This window comes from Phyllostomus hastatus, unplaced genomic scaffold, assembly GCF_019186645.2.
Source record: "Phyllostomus hastatus isolate PE091 unplaced genomic scaffold, TTU_PhHast_1.1 phas_contig_159, whole genome shotgun sequence".
Lineage (NCBI taxonomy): Eukaryota > Metazoa > Chordata > Mammalia > Chiroptera > Phyllostomidae > Phyllostomus > Phyllostomus hastatus.
The window spans coordinates 2,173,023-2,197,584 of record NW_025333640.1 but is presented as its reverse complement, the minus strand read 5'-3'; the positions used below and the strand labels follow the sequence as shown (position 1 = coordinate 2,197,584).

The 24,562-nt window shown below is 59.4% G+C and overlaps 1 protein-coding gene across 4 annotated transcripts; it reads right to left on the bottom strand.

The window, feature by feature from the left end:
• Positions 1 to 481: 481 nt before the first annotated feature.
• Positions 482 to 23,883, bottom strand: SEMA6B (semaphorin 6B). 4 transcript variants are annotated; one of them, XM_045831423.1, is made up of 17 exons: positions 23,650 to 23,883; positions 10,884 to 11,032; positions 10,619 to 10,742; positions 8,941 to 9,001; positions 8,724 to 8,786; positions 8,144 to 8,245; positions 7,654 to 7,744; positions 7,223 to 7,342; positions 6,653 to 6,741; positions 5,851 to 6,068; positions 5,011 to 5,142; positions 4,635 to 4,784; positions 4,017 to 4,199; positions 3,783 to 3,929; positions 2,958 to 3,035; positions 2,805 to 2,863; positions 482 to 2,295 (listed from the first exon to the last, which is right to left on the bottom strand). In XM_045831423.1, the coding sequence occupies exons 2-17, from the start codon at positions 11,002 to 11,004 to the stop codon at positions 1,421 to 1,423; spliced, it is 2,613 nt and encodes an 870-aa protein (XP_045687379.1). In that variant the 5' UTR covers positions 11,005 to 11,032; positions 23,650 to 23,883; the 3' UTR covers positions 482 to 1,420. The 4 variants fall into 4 exon arrangements, with proteins under 4 accessions (XP_045687379.1, XP_045687381.1, XP_045687378.1 ...); XM_045831425.1 differs by lacking the exon at positions 23,650 to 23,883 and adding an exon at positions 23,559 to 23,575; XM_045831422.1 differs by lacking the exon at positions 23,650 to 23,883 and adding an exon at positions 11,699 to 11,918.
• Positions 23,884 to 24,562: the final 679 nt, after the last annotated feature.

Here is a 24,562-nt window from a genome sequence, read left to right as displayed (position 1 = left end):
ACATCTCCCCAGGGTGGGCCCTTCCTACCAATTCCTGTCTCAGCTCAGACATCACCTCCAGCAGGCCCTCCTTGACCACCCCTCCCACTCCCAGTCATCCCCACCCAGCACATTGTCTGGTTTTTACTTCATTACATATATCGCTGCCTCAGATCACGTCCTCACCTGCTTGTATGTGTCGGGCTCCCCACTGGGCGGGGAGCTCCATGAGGACGGGGTCTCTGCTCTCACAGTGTCTGGCGCACACACTGTGAGTGGGTGCACAGTAACTAATTGCTGAAGGACCCGTCAGAAAGTGGCTCTTCAGTCAGATGAAGACAGGGACTCCCTGCAACTCTGCATTCCCACACCCGGTGCCCCTGAGTTCTGTCGGCTGCTGTGACCCAGCAGTGAATCTTGCAGGTGCCCCCCAGCTGTGTAAGGGCCATGCCGCTGCCCCGGTCCCACCCCTGGGAGACAGAGCAGACCCAGAGCCTTGGGGGCCGGTGGTTGTAAACAGTTTTATTGATGGGGAGGTGGTTGGGGAGGCAAATTCCAGAGAGGGTCCAGGTCTCAGCTGGCCACTCAGCTGGCATGCAGGGTCAGCTGGAGGTCAAAGGGGAGGTCACAGGGGACAGGTGGCGTGGGACCCTCTGACCACCCTGGGGCCATATTTACAGGGGGGCCCACCTGCCTTTGCTGTTCCCCAGACCGTTGCACAGCTGCTGCCAGTATGACCTGTGGGCAGGCCCCCCTGGACCCCCTTGCCTGAAACCCTTTCACTGTCTCCCCTCAAATTCCTACCCGGCACCTTGGAGGACCCCCAGCCTTCTGGAAGCCCCTGCGTTGGCTCAGCCAATGCCCAGGCCGCTGAGGCCGCTGCACTCACACACAGACACACACCCCACGTGAGTGCCCGTCCCCACGCACACGCCGGCAGCAGCCCTCGCAGGCATCCGCACGCACACCTCCCTCCCCTTCCCGGCCCCTCGCACACGAACACGGCATGCACACACACACACACTCACACACGCCAGGAGCCTGGGTCGAGGAGGGACCCGGGGGGGGGGGCACTTGGGTCTGCAGCTGTGGCCCCCTCCTCATCCCACCACCTCCAAGCCCCTGGCCGCCACCCCGAGAACGGAGTTGTGCAACTGGGTAGAAAACTGCAAAAATAAAACGTAAATTGGAAACAAACCCAAACCCACGCACAGAAGATCAACCGCAAATCCGCAGCGCATCCTCCCGCCCCGCCCCCCAAACCGCCTAGTGTCCCGCGGCCCCAGGTCAGGGGGGGCCGAGCCTTGTGCTTCCATGTAGCGGAGGCCCCCCGCGCCCCCTGTGCGCTGGGGTGGGGTCTTGAGCACCCACTCGGAGCTGGGCCTGATCTCTTGCTCCTGTTCCCGTGGCTGGCACAGCCGAGGCGTCGGGGGGCCCTGGCCTAGGGCACAGGGGGCGCAGTCCTGTCTGTCCCACCGTAGGAGAGGAGGTGGGCCAAGTCTGTGCTAGGCCGGGCGTGTCGGCCGCGGTGACGGTCACCCGGGCGGCCCTCGCCGCTGTTGAACGTGTGCGTGCGACGCAGGGCGGCAGCTGCTGGGGCCTGGGGGCCTGGCCTCCGCAGGCTGCCTGTGGGCGGGGGGCTCCAGGGCCGAGGGAGACTGTCGGAGGCTGCTGTGTTGGGGTCCAAGGGGCCTGTGGGTGCTGACACCACACGCCGGCGGTCTGGGCTGGCATGGGGCGTTAGCGGGAAGTCACCGTGGGAGGCCCGGCTGGGCACGGGGGGCTGCTCGGGGGCCCGGGCGGGGGCCAGCAGCAGCAGGGAGGAGGAGGCAGAGGCTGGAAGCAGGGGGTGGCTGTGCTCCCAGGCACGGGGGCCCAGGGTGTGGGGGTGTGGGGTGGGCAGGCGCTTCTGGGGCAGTGGCGTCTGCTCGGGCGTGGGCAGCAGCCCCGAGTCCAGGTCATGGGGGCCCTGCAGGAGTGTGGTCTTGACCCACCCGTTCTGCATTAAGGGGGCCAGCAGGGCCTCCGGGGGTCCCCCAGCTCCACCACCACCCCCACCCCGGCCCCCAGGACCACCTGCCCGGCGCTCGCCCAGCCGGCTCACGCTCAGCACAGCTTCGCTGCCCCCGTGGGCCAGGATGGCTTCCTTGTCCTTGCGGCGGGCCAGCTCGCGCCGCTCTCGGAGACCCACGTACCAGCCCACGCTGAAGCCCGACACCACAGCACCCACCACAAAAGCCGCCACTGACGATGTCACCAGGAGGTTCACTGATACCAGCCCGGCACGCTCCTCCGAGAGGCTGGCCCGCAGCAGTCCTGGCCGAGAGGGCCGTGTGAGAGGGGCCGGCCAGGGGACCGTTCCGTCCGCACCTCTGGCCACCTTGGGCTTGTCTGCCCACCTGTCCGTCCTCTCAAAGTCTATCTGCCTTGTGAGGTCTCTGTCCCTTCCAAGGCCTGCCTGTCTCTCAGAGTCTCTGCTTCTCTGGATCTGTCTGTCCTCTCCAAGTCTACTCAGCTGACTGTCCTGTGGTGTCTCTGTCACTTTAAAGCCTGCCTGTCCATTTGTTTCTTGGCGTCTCCAGCATCTGTTGTGTCTCATGATCTGTCTGTCCCTTTCAATGCCTGTCCATACATCTGTCTGTCCCTTCAGTTTGTCCATTTATCTGTCTCTTGGCCTCTCTCTGTCTCTCACCTACCTCCCTATTTGGAAGTGGGACCCTCCCACCGGCCCTTGCAAAGCTAGCCCCAACCCCATCTGGACATGGACGGCCAAGGGTGTGAGATCCCCGGGGAGGCCCCCGTTCTCCTCCCTTCCCCCCACTCACCTGTGCAGTCCCCTAAGCCTGAGGTGCTGGCCCCGGACACGTCCTGCTCGAAGGTGGCCCTAAGGGAGGCAGGACAGGCGCAGTGAGCAGACAGCCCTCCCCCAGAGCCCGAGCGAGGGGCAGGGAGCCCCCCTCATTCTCTCCTCCCCATACCTGGTGCCAGGGCTGAGGAAGACGCAGGAGCCGTCGGGGGCCCAGCCGCAGTAGGGGTCCTGGCTGCCGATGCAGTTCCTGGAGCAAACAAGGGGCGGGGAAGTGGGGGGGCCCCGCCAGCCACAGCCTCTCACAGGGCGCCCCCTCCTGTTTATGGGCGCGGGAGCCTCAGGCATCCTGGCCACCAATTCCCGCGGTGGGCGCTGTTTGTTCTCCGTTTTACAGATAAGAAAACTGAGGCCCAGGGAAGTTCACTTTTGCCAGAGCAGCAGAGCGGGCTGGGTGCCCAGCAGGGGCCTGTGCTCTGGCATCACTGCTGTCAGGGTGGCAGCTGTGGGCGGGTTTCTCAGCGTGGAGGGCTCACACGGAGCTCAGGGGGCACCAGAACTCTGCATCTGATCTTTCCGCCCCTATTAGAGCCACCTCCCTGGTCCCCAGCTTCTGCTCCTGCTGCTCCTAAAAATGTCTCACAGGTTCCACCTTTCCTCTGCCCGCCGCCCTCCGGGGCTCCCACCTCCCTCAGCGTGAGAGCCAAAGCCCTCCCCATGGCACACACGGCCATGCACGACCTGCCCCACCCCCCGCCTTCACCTCCTTTTCCACAGACTCCTCTCCAGCCACACGGAGCGGCGTCTCACGATTCCCCTAAAGCCCCAGACACGGTCCTGTCCCAGGGCCTTTGCAGATGCTCTGCCTCCTGCCTCGCTCATCTGCCGAGTCAGGATGCTGCTGGGCCCTTAACTCGAGCTCAGCTCTTCCCCTCTTGCCGTGCTCCTCCCCCCTCGGTCCCCCGTGCACCCCCACCGTGGGCCGGGGGGCACTCACTTCATGCACCCTGAGTACTGCTGGCAGCGGGCCACAGGCACTCGGACCACACAGCGTGGGAAGGCCGCCAGCAGGCCTCCCGAGGCCGCATCCAACTCCAGGCTCAGCAGCCGCTGCCCCGTCTCGCTGCCGCCTGACCGTCCGCACCTGGAGGTGAGCGGATTAGTAAGACTCAAGGGTTGTGTCCCACCTCCCTGCCCACTTGCCCAACTCCTGGCCTCTGCCAGACCCCACCTGTCTGGCCGGTAGGTCTCGAACTCTTCAAGGAAGACACTGGGTCCAGAGGTGCCCAAGGCACTGGCATTGGGCCAGATGAGGAACTTGAGGATGGTGCCGGCCTCGGAGCCCAGGAAGACGATGGTCTGGTTGCCCCAGGGGCCGGCGCCCACGTCCACGGCCACTCGAGTCAGCTGGTGCCTGTGGCCAGGGCAGCAGGGGTCAGTCTGGCCCCACCCCCACCAGGCAGACAGAGACACCACCCGCAACGGACAATGCAGGCACAGGTGTGCTTACACGGGTCCCCATCACCCTCCTCCAAACAGACCCCAAGCTGGGCTCCCACTTGGGCCTGCCTCTCTCACCCTGGACCTCTCAGTACCTCTGTCCCTCCCTGTCTCCCGCCCTCTGTGTCTCTGTCTGTTGCCCTCTCTCTGCCTCCTGCTCCAGCTCTGTTTCTGTCCCTCCGTGTCTCTCTCTGTGTGTCTTCGGTCCGTCCTAGAGCCGCATGCTCACCGTCTCCACCACCACTGCTCTCCCTCCCTCCCCCGTGTCCTCAGTCAGCCCTGGCTCCTCCCTGGGCCTCCATCTTCGCCCTCTGCCCCCACAGGACCCCAGCCACGCCTGGGGACTGACCGTGTCAGGGTCCGCACGATCCAGGGTGCGTGGCCCAGGGAGGGCACCGCCTCATCCATTAGGGGGTGGGTCTTGACGAAGTTGAGGATCTCGTCGGGGAAGGCGCTGGAGGCGTTGTACTGCATGCCGGGAGCTGCGCAGCACCCGGGCCTGCGGGGAGGACAGGGTGGTCAGGGCAGTTTGGGGGTCCCCATACAGGGGTTCTGATTCTCCAGGGGACCCACTGCCTACCCCCAGGGCTTCAGTTTCCCTCATCTGCATAATGGGGACGGCTGAACTTGGCAACAGCTAAGCAACTGCCTGGGAGTCGCTGGCCCACACTCGTGGGGACAGCAGCCCACACAGGCACCTGTCTCAGGACGGAGGGGACTCTCACCGGGGCCGCGGCACCTGGTCCTCTGGCACAGGCGTCCAGATGGACTCAGGGGACTTTTGCTCGCGGAAGCGGCCCTCAAACACAGCAGCCACCTGTGTCATGTCAAAGGCGCAGACGGCAGAGCCCGGGATGCTGGGGAGGTCGGACGAAAGGGAGCAGTGAGCCTCGGGCGCCTGTGTGGAGGGTCCTTGTCCTCGGGAGCTGTCAGATGTTCGGTCCCCTGGGCCAGAGAGGCCCACCCAGTCGCTCTGCCTCCTGAACAGTGCTCAAACAGGGTCGTGTATCCCCCACAACCACCGCATCCTGGCCTTCCCTGCCTCTGGCCTGAACGCTCAGTCTCCCAGACACCACTCTTGCCCCTCACAGCCCCTCCCTTCTTCAGCTCCGCACTCTCCCACGCTCCCTCGTGCTCCCAAGGTAAAACCCAGGCCGGCCCCGCACCGGCAGCTCCCTGCCCTCGCAGTGCCCACCTTCCCCTTTGCTCCCTCCGTGCTGGCCACACGGGCTTCTCCCTGTTGTTTAAACACACCAAGTTCATTGCAGCCTGGCACACGCTGTTCCTACAACTTGGCACACTCTCCACTTTTCCTCCCTCTCACTCCCGCCGACAGCCAGTTCCAACACCCCTCCTCCAGGTAGCTCTCCCCGACCCCCTCCTTTCAAGGCAGTGGATGCTGATGTGCCCCCTCTGCCCAGCTGTGACCCGCGGGCCTTGGAGGGTCCGTGTGGGCTTGTTCTGGCATGGTCCGGGACCCCGGGGAACAGGCAACGAGTGAGTGCGGGGCCTCTCCACTCACGCCCGCCCGGTGCCCTGCGTCTGCCCCAGGGACACCCACCGACCTGTTGCTGGGGGTGGAGAAGATGGCGAGGACCAGGGGCCGGCCCCCCAGGCTGACCACGCCCGTGACGGCCTGCAGCACGTTGAAGTAGAAGTGGGAGTCCCCGGGCACGGAGCAGTTGAGCCGCGCCTTCAGGAAGGACGTCCACTGTTTCTCCAGCACGCGCGGGGAGCCCCCCACGTCGTTCTTGCACACCCGGGCCACGCGCGACACCACCACCTGGCACGACAGTGGGCAGATGGGCCTAAGCCCTGTGCCCCAAAGGCCACGCCGCCCACCACGCAGGCTGGGACGGAGGAGCCTGACCCCGGCTCACCATGGGGTCCCGGCCAGCCACTGTACCTTCCTGGGCACCAACCGACTCCCCAGTGGAAATGTTGGGGTGACGGTGAGGGACACGGCCATGCGAGAGCCGTGATCGTAATCACACTTAAGGTCGTTCACTGTGAACCTGGCACTGGATTCTCGTCATCTCTTACTTTCCTCCCAAAGCTCTACAAAGGAGGGCCTAGTGATATCCCCATTGTATAGACTGGGAAACTGAGGCACAGAGAAAGGAAAGTGACTGGCTTAAGGCAGTCTGTGCACTGAACTGCCTGGCTGCTGGAATGGACCAGTAGGTAGAGGGAGGCAGGATGAGTGGATGGGTGATTAGTGGACGGATGCATGGGTAAGTGAACGCTTTGAAGGAGATGGAAGTAATGAAGAAGATAGCCAGTGGATAGATGTGTGCATGAATGGATGCCTCTCAGCTCCACGCCCCACTGCCTGGGACCCTCTGGGAGGGGAGAGTAGGGTTTTACCTTCTCCAGGTAGTTGAACTCCATTGCGATCTCCCGGAAGAAGAAGTAGATGTGGCCGCCCCACTCCACCGCATGCACAAAGTAGGGCTCTATAGGAGAGGAGGGGTCAGAATGCAGCCCCCGATGTGAGAAAGGGCGCTTCTGGAGCTGAGAACACATCAGCCCAAGTGGCTGCTTTTATAGTGAAGGGGGGATATCAGTTGTTACCCAGGCAAAAGAAAACAGACTCAAACTTTTGGGGTTTTGAGGGGAGGGGTGAGTGTCAGAATCTTAAAATCACTGTGTCTACCCTCCACAAACAGCAACATCTACTACTTTCGTCACCTTCCTCCCTCACGTGTTAAAGAGCTGAACTCCTACTGCATACTCGTCTTGTAGTTCCATTTTGGGCTTCCAAGCCACTCATTCCTAGCAAGTCCTACTTTAGATCCAACTTCAGTCTTTCCTCTGGCTTTGTCTTTAAAGAGGCCAGTAGGTTCCAAAGATGAGACGGGAGTCCCCTCCCTGACTCCTCTGGGACTCTTATTATGGTGGGGTGGTGGTGGGGGATCCAATGAATATCCATCTCACCTTTAAACCACTTGGAGTCGTGTTTCACTGTGCGCAGAGTGGGCCGGTCCCCGAGGCTGCGGTAGATGACAGCATCGATGGCTAGGAAGTCGGTAACGGTGGCTGTGAAGAGCATTCCTTCTGCATGGGGTGATGGGGGAAGCAGGTGAGAGACCGACTGGACCGCAGAGGCCAGAGGCGGTGCCGGTCAATACTTCGCCTTCCAAGGCTCTCAGTCTACCACCTCCCTGAGACACAGTGAGCCCTGTCTCCAGGCTGAGCCCCAGCTGAGCCCCTGACCCCAGACTGAGACTCTGCCTGCTCCACAGCTGAACAGACAGTCTCCCAGCTGCTTCTGAATGACTCCAACTCCAAAAGTGGAAGATGCAGTGCCTCACTTGGGGCTGGGGTCCCGCCAGATGGGCAGAGTTAGGCCGTGGGGGTGCACTCACCAGAGAAGAGGGCGACGTTGGCGTGTTTGGGGTCATATGGGCAGCGGGCCATGCCACTGATGTTGTCCCCAAGAGGCTGTAGTGTGTCTATCTGCAGGGGGACAGGGCCTGAGTGACAGCTCCTGGCCAAGCCTGGCAGCCCCCCCGCCCCCATACCTCCACTCCAAGGGGAATTCTGCCTCTACCTTGGATGCCATGTGACTGAACCAGTCACCCAACCTCTCTGGGGCTCAGTTTGTTGATGGGTAAATGGGTCTAACAGCCAATTCTGGTTAATCCTATAACTGGGTCATAGGCAAAGTAACTAGGGCTTCCCTGACCCCATACAGGCCTCCTTTGGAAGCCTCTTGAGCTGGCAGGGCATATCCAGCAAGGCTTCCTATAAGAGGGTATGTGGGATCGGGAAAGGGCACGGCCAGTGGAGGGCAGGTGAGCAGAGGTATGGAGGTTGGACCTGGGGCGACCAAGCCTTGGAAGGGCGGAGACTCACGCTGTAGTTGGCACACACAGGGTTGAAGGCATTGGAACCGCACACGAAGAGGGTCGATTCGTCCCGAAGTAGCAGCACCTTTACAAAGTTTCGACATTCGCCCTGGAGTGGGGAGGGAAGAGAAATGGAGAGGTGGGCGTGGTCACACGTGGGGGCGTGGTCATGGCTGTGGGCCATAATAGGGAGTGGCTAGAACAGAGAGGGAACCAGGACTGAGGTAAGGATTTACAGGTATGGGCGGGGATGTGGCTGTGTCTAAGTCTCACGTGGATGGCATGAGCACAGCTAAAAGAGAGCCGGATGGGGGCTTGGCCATGACTAAGGGAGGGGCCAGGACCAGGGTATTCCCTATCAGTGGCCATTGAAGGGGTGGAGTTATGGCAAGACTTGGTCTAGGGACATGGTCGTGACTGAGGACCATTAGGGGTCCTGGCTAGGCTCTGGGCATAGCAATAACACCACCAGTGTCCAGGTCTGGGATGAAGGGGGAGGTAGATTTTGCCTTGGGTGAGCAGGCTGCATTGAGGAGTGGCTTGGGGCGTGGTCATAGCTGATTGGGGGCGCGACCAGGGCCACTCACCTCCTGCTTGCCCTTCATCCGACACACGTTGATGTCACTGGGGTTGGAGCGCCAGGTCAGCTTCTGGGGGCACAGGGAGCTGATGATGGGTACCCAGCAGCCCTAGGAACCCCCGCCAGGTAGGCCCTAATCCCCAGTGCAATGTCAGGCCCCTCTGGTGCAAGCCCTGAGCGCTGCCCCTCCCCCCACCTCCCACCCTCCTGGGCCCCCTGCTCACCTTCTGGTACCGAAGCTCCGTGGAGGTAGGGGGCTCTAGCTCTACTCGGTACAAATTGTCCCTGAGGGAGGGGTGCAGTTAGTGAGACTGAAGGGCCCCCCTCACCATGTCCCACTCCCCTGGTGGCAGACGTGGTGTCCAACATGTGACATGCAGGCATGACGTCTCTGCCACGAGCAACCCCAACACCGAACATGCCCTCACACTCACGCGTGTGGCCTACCGCATCTCCTCATGCCCTGAAAGACTCACAAGCTCTAGCACATGGACATGCGCAATGAGCCCCCGCAGGGTTACACACCCAGTGGCCTGGGGCCACGCCCAGCATGGTGAACTGTCCGACGTCTAACACCAGATGCCCCACGCAGTACCTCATTTGCCCCGGGCTCACCCCTTCCCCCCACGTCAGGGAAACCTGCCCTGGCCAAGGTCACTGACCAACGAGCACTAAGTACAGCAGTAACTTCTCTGTCTTCCTCCCCGCTCCAGTGTCTGACCTCCACAGGTACGCCCCACCCTCACCCCCTGCCCCTCCGCCGCCGGAACTAAGTTCTCACAAGGACCTCCATTCCCCAAACTCACCAGGCTTCCTTCCTACTTCTCTGACTCTCTCTGGCCTCTTCCCTTCCCCACCCACACCCTTCCTGGATGGCCTTGTCCACTCGAATACTGACTGCGCACCTTCATGACAATGCCTGTGGTCCTGTTACCAGCTTGGGCCTTCTCTGAGCTCCAGACTCCGGGTCCAGCCACCCCTTACCATCACCACGCAGAGGGCTCACAGGCATTTCACACTCAGTGTGGCCACTCTGAGCCTGACTGTCCGCTCAGATTGCTACCTCCCTTCCCCTGTCTTCCACCTCTGAACTTCCTCTCCAGCTCTGTCCTTCTGGGGGTGCACACCATAACTTGGAAGTCGCCCGCAACTCCTTTCTTCTCCTCCCTCCCACATCCAACACATCAGCCAGCACTGTCTCCTCTGCCTTTAATGTCTATTGGGAATTCACCTACTTCTCACCGCCCCCATGACCACCCCTATTCCAGCCCCATCATCTCCCACCTGGACCAGCTCAGTCCCCTCCAACTTGCTCTACCGGACCTGTGCTAACAGTCTGTTCTTCCTAAAGAAGCCACCAGAGGGCGACTGAGCACCTGAATCAGGTTTCCTCCGTTTACCTACAGCTCTCCACGGCCCCACCTCCCTCCAGGTGAAAACCCAAGTCTTCCCCTCAAGCCAGGGGGCTCTGAACGACCTGCTTCTGTCCCCCCGCCCCGTTCTCACCTCCCCCCTCTCTCCCCCTCACTCGCTCTGCTCCAGCCACACGGGCTTCTTGCTGTTCCTCTAACACGCCAGGCACGATCCTGGCCTTTGCACATGCTGTGCCCTCTGCCTGGATGTCTCCCTCTCCACCAGATTTCCTCATGGCTGACTCCTCATTATGTAGGTTTTGAATCTGGAGGCACCCACTGAATTCTGACCAAACAGTTGTCTCCATCCACTAACGCACCATAGTAAGCACCCAGCTCCAACCACACCCAGAGTTCAGCACCCTTAAAAGCGCCACTCCCAGTACACACATTCACACTCCAGCCAAACAACGGACCCCATCGTGAAAACTCCCCCAAAGGCTCAGCCTGGTCCCTGCAGCCTGAACACCCTGCCAAACGGACCCCATACCTGTCCCCGATGAACAGCGTCCTGTTGACCCGCAGGACCCGCTGGATGTGGAGGTCGTCGGTGCCCTCTGTGGTGGTTAGGCGCCCCGGCCCGCTGCCCACGAACACGGGATAGTGGTTCAGGTCTGGGGGAGGGGGAGAGGGGAGTGCCATTCAGGGCCGCGGTGAGCCCGGCCTAGTGAGCCCCTGGGGGAGGGGAGACAGCAGGCTCAGTTGGGGAGCAAGACCCTCCCTTGGGATGCCCCTCCCCCAGGATCCCCACTCACAGTCCCTGGGGGCCACACTGAGCGGCGGCGGCTCCTCGGGGAAGAGTCCGTGGGCACCCCCCAGTAGCAGCAGCAGAAGCAGTAGGGCCGGGAGGGGAGGGGGCACTCGCGGGGTCCGCATGGCGAGGTCGGGGTGACGCGGGTGACACCTGCGGGTGAGAGGTGGGGCAGTGAGCGGCGTGGCCTGCATCCGCCGCCAGATGGCGCTGACAAGCCGCAGCGGTCGACACCTTCCATTCCCAGAAAAATTCTGTTGGGATAACAATTTAAGCTAATAACAATCATGACACTAACAACAACAATACCAGCGTTTGTTTAATTACCAGAGCAACTTTCTTACCACATATTAGTGAAAGCTCAGGAAACTGTTTCTAACAAAAAATTAATAAGAATATTTAATACTTTTAATATTAAATAATTTTACTAATAACGATAATAGATACAACATTTCAAAAGATATTAACAAATTAACCTCAAAAGATAGAGTTAAAACATAACTACCTTAAAGTGGAAGGCTCAAAAAAATTCAAAGGCTCTTGGTATTTTATCAACCACAACCTGGGAATTGCGGTGCTTTAGAATCAGAGGATATTCCCGCTGGCGAGGGATCTCAGAGACCCCGGTAAGTCTGACTCCTTCTGGAGTCCAGCCTCTCTGTCCCCTGCTCCGGTACCCCTGCGACAGGTGCCTCATTACCTCTCCAGGGCCTGTTTCTCACTCCTGCTCAAGGGAATTTAAACCTTCAAGGTGTGTAGAGCAGAGACAGCCCCCCCACCAAGTGATGATCTGTTGGTGGGAGTGTTTGTGGAACTCACCCTCTGGAACCTAGCCCTCCATGCTCCTTCCAGAAAGGGGTGCAGTGCAGAGGTCCCGAATAAGAAACCCACATCCTTGTCCTTCTGAGATGTCCCAGCAAGCTCCATGCCTCACGTCCCCCATGGCAGCAGCAAGGACATCCCCAGCCCTGCCCTGGCCTCGTAGGAAATTCCGAGGCCCTGGAGGTGGAGGCAATGACGATCTTTGGCCCTGGAGTGACTGCCTCCTGTTCTTCGGGGCCAAAACAGGAAGGCCTTGCATGAAGCACCAGGACTTCCTCTCCATGACCCTGAACTTCCAGGATTTGTGACTCAGAGGATGCCTGGATCCCACGTGTGCACGGACTTGGCGTTCCTTCCTTACTAGTTTCCTTCCCCGGCTCCTCCCTTGACCCGGACCTCCCTCCCCACGATCCAAGGTCCAGACCCCAGCGGCTCACTGCCTGGCATTCAGCCCCGCCCCGGCCCCCCCCACTGCCTGCCCCATCCTGCTCCCTACAACACCAGCCCAGGTAACCTGACCTCTCGGGTGCTCTATCTGCTCCGTGCCATTTTTAGAAAACATTCTTTACATTGTGGTGACATATGTATAACCTGAAATTTACCATCTTAACTATTTTAAGTGTACTGTTCAGTGGCATTATGTACATTCACACTGTTGTACAGCCATTGCCACCATCCATCTCCAGAACTTTCTTACTTTCCCAAACTGACACTCTGTTCCCATTAAACACTGATTCCCACCCCCTCCCCCAGCCCCCCGGGCACCCACCACCTACTTCCTGTCTCTGTGGATCGACTCCTCCAGGGACCTCATATAGGGACTCACGTAGTGTTTGCCCTTCTGTGTCTGGCTTCTCTCACTGAGCATAGTGTCCTCAGGGTTCCTCCCTGTAGCAGCAGGGGTCAGAACTCCCTTCCTTGTTAAGGTTAAATAATATTCCAGTGTGTGGATGGACCACACTGTGGTACACAGAAGTAAAACTGCTAGATCATAATGTAATTCTATGTTTTTTTTAAGATTTTATTTTTATTTATTTTTAGAGAAAGGGGAAAGGAGGGGGAAAGAGAGGAGTGAAACTTCACCTCTCCTACCACTCACAGCCGGGCACCAGGCCCGTGACCAGGCTTGTGCCCGGACAGAGAATCAAACCGGTGACCTTTCAGTTTGCGATACACGCCCACCCCACGGAGCCACACCAGTCAGCCAGTCAGGGCTGGTTCTTTTTTTTTTTTTTAGGAATCGCCACACAGTTTTCCGCAGTCACTGCCATGTTTCACATTCCCACTGGCAATGCCGGTGTTCCCGTTTCTCCACACTCTTGTCAACGCTTCTTATTGTCCATTTTTTTTTTGATAGTTTCTATCCTGATGAGTGTGAAGTGATGCTGTGTCTTTTCACATTAGTTATTTTGACAATATTACACAACTAAACCCCACATGCTCCCCAGAGTCTGGGCCACTCCAGGGCCAACCCACCTGGGGTGACCAGAGGCCCCAGCACCTCCCCCAGCTCCCCTACCACCATCTGCTTCTCTCCATGAAACTCGAGGCGCCTCTGCTAGCAGCCGCCCGGCGCCTGCCTGCCTGGAAGCCACCCCACCACCTGCCTCAGCACCTGGCCACCGGGAGCTGCCACCAGGCAGGGAAGTGTGTAGCCAGCCTGCACACCCCCTGACGTGCAGGGCACTCATGCGCCCACATGTCTGTGTGCCCGTGGAGGGGCAAGCTTCCTGCCTGCAGCCCTGGGACATGCCCATAGGGGAGTGGGACAGTCATCAATTGATAAAGTGGTAGCTCCCACCTAGACGGGCTCACGCTGTGGCTGGGCCCTTAACCGTCACTCTGAGTAGCGGCAGCCGATCCCACTGTCTGAATGAGGAAGCTGAGGCAGAGAGGGAAGTCCCTCAAAGCTGCCTGACTTCATCTCCTCCCCCTGTCAGGTGTGCCCTGGACCGACTGCCCACGTCTTCCACTGCCTTTGTTACTCTAAGTTTATCACAGGTTTGCATTTCCTTCTGGAATGTCCCTCCCACTTTTGTGGCCAGGCTGTCCAGGTTACTTATGGAACCCAAGGTTTCAGCATAAATTTTAGTATCAGCTGGTAACTCCGAAAATGAGCAACAGATAAAACACAAACCCCGTCAGGGTTTTCACGGGCAGGTGCTGAACAGATACATCAAATAGAGCTGCTGACTTACAGCTGATGTTCCCTGACCCAGCCAGTGCTTCCTGGGTCCTGCCTGCTTCTGCTGGGGGCTCAGGCTGCACCGGGGAGTCACTCTCCAGCTCCCCCCAGCACCCCCGCTCCCCCCAGCCTCATTCTCTCACACTCACATCCATTGCCAGAAAGTCCTGTGCGCTCTGTCTTCAGATTTATCTGGAATTCTCGCCCCTTCCCAGTCTGCTCCCTGGTCAGTACCCGTCACCTCCCACGTGGACCAGTCCAGAACCCTCCACCCTGGTTCCCTGGCTCCTGCCCTTGCTCCCCACAGCCTGTTTTCCCTGCAGCAGCCACCAGAGGGCCCATGTGGGCACCCACGTCAGGGCCATGTCCCCAGTCTGCCCACGGCCCTCCCAGACTCCCACCTCCCTTGGGGTAAAAGCCCAAGTCCCTCCGTGTCCCACAAGGCCCTGCGTGACCTGCCTTCACCTGCCCTCCCTGCTCTCCTGCCCTCCCTCTCTCCTTCTTGCTCACTCGGTTCCAGCCACATGGGCCTCCCTGCCATTCCTCCATCAGGCCACGCACAGTGCTGCCGCAGGACTTTGGCACGAGCTGGTCCCCCACACCCGAAAGCCTCTTCCTTCAGATACCCACAAGGTTCCCTCTTTATTTCAGTTCTGTGCTGAAATGCTGCCTCCTCAGAGAGTCCCCCCGCCCCCATCACCCTGGACTCCAGGAGCCTCTCCTTCCCCATGTCCCCCGCAACCTGGCATCACACTCTCAAAGGGTCCTTTAGACCTTTCGCTTCTGCAAGTATGGCCCTCGGGCCAGCAGCCTCAGCCTCACTGGGGAGCTACAGGAATGCAGAGTCCTGTGCCCCACCCCAGAGCCCCAGGACCAGAGCCTGCATTCTAGCGATGCAGGTGCCTGAATGAGCAGTAACTCACAGAATCGGCTTCTGCACTGATTCCCCTGATGAAATAAGGGCCCATGTAACAACACATCAGGTACTGTCTGTGCCCCCCAGAATTTGAGCCCTGTGAAAGCAGCCTGGGGGTGTCTGGGGCAGTGCCATGTCCCCATAGTGTCTGGCCCACAACTGGGGTTCTGTGGTGGCTTGTTACATGTGGATGACATGTAACAAGTGTCAGCACCAGGAGTCGACCCCAGATGAGAGACCTCTTGCCTGGTTCGACTTTGCTTATTGCCTCCACAACATGCACGGGTGTCCACAGGCAGGCGGGTTTCTGCCACGCGGGCCCACGGCCCCCGATGTCCACTGCACACGACGGCGTCCGTATGTTCTCACATATCCATGGCCGCAACCACAGGACACCCACGTGCCCCAGCAGGGGTGGGCAGCCTGCATGTGTATGTGCGCATGCCTGTGTGTCCGAGCATACACACAGCCACACCCAGGGAGCTTCTGCCTGCACCCTTCATGGATGACTTTCTGGCCGTCAGTTTCCAAAGACCCCAGTTAACTGTAGACCACTCTGTCTACCCCTCCTCCTGCCTTGCCCAGCCCAGCCCAATCTCTCTGGTAGGCTGGGGAAACTGAGGCTCAGAATGAGGGCTGAACAGATAACAGTGCTAGCCAAAGAGCTCTAGGTTAGCAGCCCAGTCCCTGAAATGCATGGTGTAGGTTCAAATCCCAGCTTTGCCTCTTATCAGCCACAAGACCTCCGATGGTCTCTTCCCCTCTCTGGGCCTCAGTTTCCCCATCTATAAACAGTGGTTGACTACAGTCCATCCCTGAAATGTTTCTACGCAGATAAAAGACATACTGTAGCCCAGCAACACCCACCAGAAAACCACTCACATGTGTGGTTTTAAATTTCCCAGTGGCCACATAGGAAAGGTAAGTCACAGCCACATGTGGCCAGCGACCGCTGTTTTAGACAGCCCCGCTCTGGATGAAGGGCCGAGCCCCGCACTGAAGCACAGTAACAGGAACCACTGAAGAAGAGCAAGAAAGTCCCGGCTGGCAGAGGGAGGATTCCTGGGATTCTCCTCCTTTGCTAGACAAGGGGCTTTCCCCTTCTGTAACATAAGGCGCTAGAATGGGGCCTGGTCCACATGTTCACTCTATGTGAAATGACCTTGCTGGGTGACCTTGGGCCAGCCGCTAGCACTTTCGGGGCCTCTGTCATGACAGGAACTCAGTGACTCCAGGCCAGGCGCAGAGGCCATGTCTCCATCTGCCATGGCGGAGATGGGGGTGAGATGCCCATCTTCAGTTCCATAGAAGGAGCTCCTGTCAGCCCAGCCGCCCTAAGATTCCAGCTCCGGGGCCCGGCGTCCCCGAGGAGATCAGGTAACCTGGCCTGGCAGCCAGGCCCCGGCACCATCCAGGTCTGGTTACCGGCTCTGCTTACAGCTGCCTCCTCCAGCTGCCTCCGTCAGCCCCGTCTCAGCCCAGCCGGGCTCTGGAGCTGTCTAGGAACTTGGCTGAGCAGCCAGAGGGTGCCCCTGGGACCCTGATCATGGGGAGCTGTGGAGAGACCCCCTTGCACCCCAATGTCCTCTCAATGCCAGACAACTCCTCTCTCCCCTGCCTGGAGGCAGCCAGTGCACCCCCCTCTGTCCTCCACCCTCCTCCCTGTTTCCCTGTCATGATAACTGTCACCATGTGGTTATCACGAGGGGTAAATGAGGTGTGCATAGTAGGTGCTCGATAAACCACACTGCCTGCTGTGCAGCCTTGGGCTACATCCTCCCCCTCTTTGGACTTGCTTTCTCCTCTGCGAATCAGGGCTGAAAATGTCAGCTCCACAATGGCAGAGGGTCTGGCATGTAGTAGGTGCTTAGCACACACTGGCTAAATGAATATCCGAGGGACAGTCCCTGGGATATGCTTGTTGCAAGGGTGTGTTTAGTCTAGACTGTCTGAGCCCCAACACGGCTGGGGGCTGAGCCGCGATCAGGACTATGCGTCAAGAGCTTGGCACTCAACTAATCACTCAGCTAATGCTGAGCGTGTCTGAAGACAATGGTACTCAGAGTACCTGAGCCACACTCATCCCACAGCAGCCCAGCAGAGCAGAGACTTAAGCTGAGATCTGTGAACCCCCCACTACGCGTGCACCAGCGTGCACCACGCTGGGCCAAGCCTTTCACTCATATGAACTCCTTTCCTGCCCACACCAACCAGATGAGGCAGAGAGCAGCACAATCACCAGTTTTACAGATGGGAAAGCTGAGACTCGGAGAGGTTAAGTCACTTAGCCAAAGTCACACAGCACAGAAGGACACAGTCAGCATGTGAACCCCGGTACATGGTTATATGCCCTCCTGCTGACATTTATGGAGTGGCCACAATGTGCCATCCGGCTATGAGACCACACAGTCTGAATGGACGTTTTGAGGAGAAACAAGTGACACCCAGAAAGAGGCTGTCCTGGTCCGAGGCCACTAGGGGAACCAGAGAGGAGACCAGGTAAGGGAGAAAAGGCCTCACATGGGGGACGAGGCAGGTCCCTGGAGCTCCTGGCCCCCTCCCGGAGATGGGGAGGGGGTGCTCCTGAGTAATTAATTTTAATCACTGTTTGGAAATTGGGCCACCAGGAGGCAAATGGGAAGCAGCAATTTGTAATTAGGAATGGGAAATATGGGGCTGCTTTCTCCACGATGCCCAGCCCATTTCAAGGAAATTAAAGTATCGTTTATACCCAGCAAGTCACTAGGGGGCCTGGAAACAGGGGAATCCAGGCTGGGGCTTGGGGGCTGGCCACCCACAGAGTCCTGGGCAGGCCTGGGGGCAGCCAGGCCGTGTGCTCTCAGCCCCAATTGGGGACATCGAGTCAGGTCCTGGGGGCCCGGTTTGGGGAGACAGGGAGAAGTGAGGTTTGGCCCTCGGGGCTCCACTTTAGGGAGGACAAGGAGATCCCGTCCCTACCCTTGGTGTCCTCCATCTGAGAGCAGATGGGGACCCCAGCCCCTCACTGGGGTTCCTAGGAGCCCTCCTTCACCCCAGAGCGCCACCTAGAATCCCCCCACTCACTGCGCCTTTCACAGACCCTGCCTGGGAAGACGCAGGGGTCCCCAAATGGGGCAGGGCCAGAAAGGCAGGTCTGCAGGGCACACCGCTGAGAGATGCAGCGCGGGAGGAAGGCAGGGCTGTGCCAAGTGCTGCTGGGAACGGAAGACCTAGCCAATGAACTTGAAGAAGACAAAGGCGGGAAATAGGTCCCAAGGGAAGGCCCTGGGCTCAGAGTAGACCACAGTCCTAGTGAGTCACGGCTCAAGAATGGCCCGATCAGTGGCAGAGTGGCATGGGTTCTGGGGGACGGGTCATGAGAAACTGATGGAGAAACACAGTGAGGGGCCCGGGTTTTACTGGGTGACCTCAAGGAGCTTGCCTCTCAATCTGTGCCTCATTTCCCCCCACAGAGCCTGGGGATTAGACCTTTAAGGGGAAATAACACGGAGCATCTATTGTGTTCCAAGCTTTACAGAAAGTGCTGGTGGGACAGGCAAGGGGGTTCTTCTCACCATTTTACAGGTGGGGAAATCGAGGCCTGGGGTGGGAGAGTGAGGGGCCCAACATGGCACAGCTAGGACATGGCCACGCTGGAGTTTAAACCCAGGTCGTCTGGTCCAGACCCCACACTCTTAACCACAGCACCACCCGCTCCCTGAGAAAGGGGCTCCAGTCCCTCCCCACATCCACGCAACAGCAAGTCCAAAATCTCCCGCACCCACCCACTCTTCTCCCCTACACTTCTCCGCCCACAGCCCTCAGGGCTCCCAGCTCTCTCAGGGCAAAAGTCCCCTCACCCTCCCCTCCTCTCTCTCTTCCCCTCCCCCCCTCCCTCACTCTGCTCTAGCCATACAGGCCTCCTACTTGCTCCTCCAACATGCCAGGCACAGTCCTGCCCCAGGGCCTTTGAACAGCCGGTGCCCTCTTGCTGGAATGCTCTTCCTCCAGATCTTTGAATGACTGGCTCCTTCTTATTTTCCAGGTCTCAGCTCAAATGCCACCTCCTCAGAGACACCCTTGCTGTTCCATCACTCTGCCCATCTCGGCTGTATCATCCCGTGTTGTGGTCCTCAGGGCACTCACTGTACTTGATTCACTTTCTTTGTCTAGTTCCTGTCCGCATCCGTGTCCCCACCCGGCTTCGAGCACGACGAGGTCAGGGCCCAGTCACCCTCGGTCATGGCTGGGTCCCAAGCCCCTGGCCATAGTAGGTGCTCATTAAATGTTTGTCGACTTATCAAATGGGAGCAGAGACCCACAGACCCCAATGGGATTGGGGTCACTGGCCACAGTTCCTGCTTTTCGAAGTAACTCCTTTTTTCTGGAGTAAGGAAAATAGGACTGTGCCCGGCATTTGGCCTGCATCCTCTTGTTTAAATGTTGAAGCCTAAGAGAGAAATAACAGCATCTATGTTTCACCGACAGGGAAACTGAGGCTCAGAGAGGGGGCGGCATTTGAGTGAGTGAGGGGATTAAAAGATGGGCTCGAAGCTAGGTAGTAAGTCTGACCTGACTGCTGCAGCAGTCTCTACCGGCAGTCATTCCGAGTGGCTATTGCAACTGTTTGGGGGCTCTTACTCCACAGAAGGAAGAAGGATCTTCTGAAACTATCAGAAAACACTTGGTGTCTCCCTGGTGAACTCCTACACATTCATCCAAGTCCTACTTACAGTGTCCCTCCAAAGTGCATCTTCTCGGATCCCCTGGGCAGAGCCTGCTTTCTCCAGTCCCCTTTGCTCACTGTGCTCAGGCCCTGACCCCTTGTAGCCGCGGGCCAGTGCCTGCCTCTGTTTCCCTTCCCCACTAAGAGCCAAACAGAGCTAAAGCCGCCCTCTCTGGGATCCCAGTGTCATCCAGCATGGGATGCAGTATCTGGGGGCCACTGGGAGCATTTACTGAGTGACTGGTCTCCCAGCTGCCTTGGATGAGAGCTTCCCTGAGAACCCACAAACCTTACTGGGCTCCTGCATTTGGGAAGTTCTCTCCTAGATCTGCCCTTGGAATGCTGGCTCAGCCTGGGCCAAGGTGCATCCTGGGAAATGTAGTCCTCGCTAGATGGCCTCCCTCCCTGGAGGCCCTGGGGTGGCCTCCCTTGGGACCCTGGAGTCCCAAGACAGTGAAGGGTCATTGATGGTGGCTGGTGGGGGTCCCGTATTTCTGCCCAAAGGAATAGAAGAGGGTCCTGGCCTCCCAAGTCACCTCCTTAGTGTTCCAATGCTTGCTACTTTATCTGGACATCCCCGAAGGACAAGTGACGAATGGCCATGGAAATAAAAGACAGTTTTGTGGCTCGGGTCCAGACCTCTTAGGCCACATACGGAACCCTGGCTCTGGCAAGCCAGGCTTGCACCCCATTCATGATGGTGGAGGTCTGTCCCTTGAGCTCCCTGACCCTGCAGCCAGATCCTAGATACTTCTGCAGGACATGGGGCAGGTGGCTGGAGCCTGTGGTGTCAGGGCTGCCGTGGTCCTCAGTTTCTCTATTTCTGCTAAATGAGGCTCCGCCCACAATCAACTCCAATCACCTCAAGGTCTTAGAGGAATCAGTCTGAGAATCTGCAGCTCTTTAAATGGCTTAGGATTTCATAATCATGGTATCTTAAATATTCCGGCTCAGAAAACCCATAGGACCTGGAAATGTAAAAGAAAGCTGGAGGGTCACCTGGGCCTGACCAATATGGGAGTTCTTTTTCCAGGATTGTGGAAAGATGGCTGCCGCCCCTCTCACCTGTCTCCCGGGACAGGTGGCTCACCGCCCCTCCAAACTGCTGACTTGGTTCCCAGGAGCTTGTCTCCTGGTAGCTACTCTTCCTCACTGTTGCTCAAGGTCTGAAATGTTGCCCATTCACTGTCCTGCTCTAAAACCTCGCATGGCTCCCTGGTCCCCTTAGGATAAAGTCCTCTCCTCAGCTGGGCATTCACAGTCCCGCCACCTCTCGGGCCTTGCTGTTCATCGTCTCCCACCCTTAAAGCAGTCCAGCCACTCAGACTCCCACAGCTCAGCACGCAGTGGCTACCCTTGCTTCTCCTTCCACCTGGAGTCCCTGCCTCTCTTTTCCCGGCAACGTCCTTTTCCTCCTTCAATCCCAGGGCCAGCACCCCCTCCTCCAGGCAGTCTTTCCTGCTTCCACCTGTCATGACCCTGGCTGAGTCCTCTCTGGGCCCCCATCATCACCTGGCAAAGGGCCAGGCACACAGGACAGGGCCACACCCCAGGTTCAGCTAGGGACAACCTCCATCCCAGGAGATGGGCAGCAACCGGCATGTCCTTCAGCCCCTGGGGACCCAGCTCCCCTGTCCCTCTGGCTGACGTCAGGGTCACCTTTCCAAGGACAGATTGATTTCTATCTTCCAGGTCCAGTCCCAGGTAACCCCAGCAACTCCTTGTCACAAGCCCTGGGCAGTCACTGCAGATGCCAAACCCTCCTACAGTACAGATCGCCAGCACTTTCTCTGCCCAGTGGATGGAGACAAAAACTGAAGCCCAGATGGGGAGCGGCACCTCCTGGGTGACTCAGTGCCTCTGGGGGCTTAGAGACACCTTCTCACCTCAAAGCAGGGAAGGCAAAGGGGGCCTGAGGGTCCCGGGGGAGCTCAGCTGGGGCAGAAGGCAGGTGGGAAGTGGAGGGAGTGGGGAGAGGTTACAAATCCCAGGCGTTACAATGTGACCTCGCTCTGCCTCCTCTCCCCCCACTCAGCCCCTAAACGTAAAGAGTGCCTCCTGCGGTACCAAGGCCGAGAGAGGGCCAGGTACCTGTCTAAGGCCACACCGCTCAGTCCCCAGACTTTCCCTCTGAGTCGGATTTTTTTTTTTTGAGAGGAGTCGGGGCATTGGAAGCTCCAGTCTGATTTCTGCACAACTCAGGGTAGACAGAGGAGTGGGTTCCAGGGTAACCTTTGCGAGAGCGTCTGGGTTTCATGGGGGGACACCTTTACCCGGACCCCATCTAGCAGCCCCAGGAGCACAGAGGCTTGGCTTCCCCCTTTACCCACTCTGTCACCTCCCTGGGCCTCAGTTTCCCAATCTGCTCTTGGGAATGAACCGGTACAGGGTGACCACACTATAGTTTAATGAGGCTCTGGCAGGCTGCAACCTACCCAATATCCAAGGGGTCTCCATTGGGGCCCACCAACTGACCCCCAGCCACAGTCCTGTAGAGCTTGGGACCTCCTCTCCCGTGAGTCCTGACCCTACCGTGACCCCATCCATCTCCCCACATCCTGTGCTTCCTCAAAACAGTTTCAGCAACTGCCCAGATTCATCTGAAATTTTTACCCTTGAAAGAAACTGCCTACTAGGATATGGGAAAAGGGATGGGGGTGGGGAACTCATGGGGGTGTGGGGATATCCTGGGGCACTGAACTTTGATTCTGGACCCCTTGAGAAGCTGAGGGAACCCAGAGACATATGAAGAAATGCAATTTTGCAGATGGTGAGGGGGTCCCTTCTGTAGCCCCAGCCAACGGTTCCCTCCTTCCTCCCCAAATCCAGACCCTCCAAACCCCACATCCAGTTCTCTTCAGTTCTGAGGGTCAAAGATACCAGCATCAGGGAGAGGATGCCAGAGGTCCCGGCCAGAGAGGGCCTGCCGGGGTCTGAGGTGTGGGAAGGGCCCCAGTCCCAGGGCTCTCGGAAACACTTCCAGCTCCCGTGTCTGCACGTCCCGGGCAGGGCCAGGGGTCCTTTATGGCACCCCTCTCTGGGAGGTGCCCCCAACTGGAGGGCACCCAGAGGCACAGAGCAGGACAGAGGGACACGTGACACCTGCCCTGGGGACCAATCAGTGCCTGCAGAAGAGGGCCACACTCGGTGCTCCCCACCCTGCCTGGCACCCTCTGAGAGAGATGCTTTCTTTGTCCCTTTGTCAGCTCTTGGGGGGGCCCCCATACCCCTCCGGGTCCTCACTGCAGTGAGTGGTATCCGGACTGGCTCTCTCCCACCACCTCGGCCCCTCCCTTGTGGCTGGGGCCCTGGACTCCATCTGGGCCAGGCAGGAGGCTGGAGAGGGCTCAGGGGCGTCCAAGGTGCGGTGGCTGATCGTGGAGTGGGGTGGAGCGGCCTCACCGCGCTGGGACCACCACCCCAGTCCCGGGTGGCCCTTGACTTAGCCTCCGTGGCCCCGCCCCCCGGCACCAGCCCCCATCCCTGGCCAGCAGACCCCCTGCCTGCCCTGAACCCCCCACCTGGGCCCAAATCCAGCTCCCCAGCGGCGCAGCCCTGAGCCCCCATTATTGTCTCTTATGGTCCCCCACCCCGGACAAAATCTCCACCCGCTGCAGTGCCGACAGAACCCCCATTATACGTCCACATACAGGCCCCCAGTCAACATCCAGCTCCCCCCAGCTGCGGTGCCATTGGACACCCCCATTACCGAGCCTCATTCAAGCACCTCAGGCCCCAATCCAGCCTCTTCAAGGCGTTGCTACTGGACCCCATTATAACCCTCCATACAGCGACCCCCACCTCTAAAATCTCGCCCCCTCCCCAGTTTCGTTGCTGAAAGATCCTCCCGTTATGGTGCTCCACAAACACCCTCCCGGCTCCAAATTCATTCCCCTTCCAGTGGTGGGGTCTTCAGCGCCCCCCGCCCCCCACTAATAGCGCCTGACCCTGTCGCCCCAGCCAACAATTCAGACCCCCAGCTGAGCGCCGACAGACACCCCCAGGGCAGCGTCTCCCCAGCCCCCTCTCGCAGACGCCCCGGGGCGCTTACCTCGGAGCCGCGGCCGCCGCGAGTGCGCGGGAGGGAGCGCGAGGGCGGGAGGGCGCAGGCGGGGGGGGGGGTACAGGGGGGGTGCGCGCACCTGTCCTGGCCGGGCCGGCTCAGCCGGGCATCCCGGGTGGGGAGGGGGGCTGGGGGGCGCGCTCCCCGGCCCCCGGGCCGCGGCGCTGCGCTGGGGGAGGGGGCTCAGCCCCGGTTCCCCGCGCGCTGGCGTCGACTCCTTGGGGGGCGCTGTGCGGCGGCCGGACCGGGGGCGCGCCGCGGCCCCATTTCCTCCACCCGCCGCGGCGGCCGCTGCGACTCGCGGCTAGTCACCTCCGCCCCCCCCTCGGTCACCCCGCCCCCCCCCCGCCGCCAACTTCCCCCCCCCACCGACCCTGCCGGAGCCGCGCAAAAAGCGGCCCGGAGTAACGGCTGCGCGGAATGGAGGGCGGAGCCGGGTGGGCGGCCCGCGGCACTGGGGGCTGGGGCGAGAGTGGGAGAAGACCCAAGAGAAGACTCCCTGCTTTTGTCCAGGTGGGGCACCTCCTTGAGCAGCTCCCCAACCCCCGACTTCCTGCTCCAGTCCATCCTGGCCAGACTGACATCCCCAGGATCCATCATCCCCAATCACACCCGTGGATGATGGGGCAGTGTTAAGAACCCCTGTGGTCTACACGACCCCCTTCATAGGAGGTCATTTGTTCAACCCACAAACATTAAATTTAACTAACATTCAGCATACATGTGAAGAAACTGAGGTGTCTCATCCAAAGTCACCCCGTAAGAAGGTGGGGATTTGAACCTGAGCCAGCTGGCTGCAGAGATCATAGTACACAGGCTGTCCTCTGTCCCAGTGTCCTGTGAGGCCTGGCACAGAAAGGGGGTTCTAGGGGGCTGCAGCTCCCCCTGGGCCCATGGGGGGCACACCTTGCCCCTGCCTTGGGGACTAAGGACAAACTGGTCTTCTGATTCCAGAGACCTTCCTGTCACCTCCCTGACCCTCTGTGACCTGA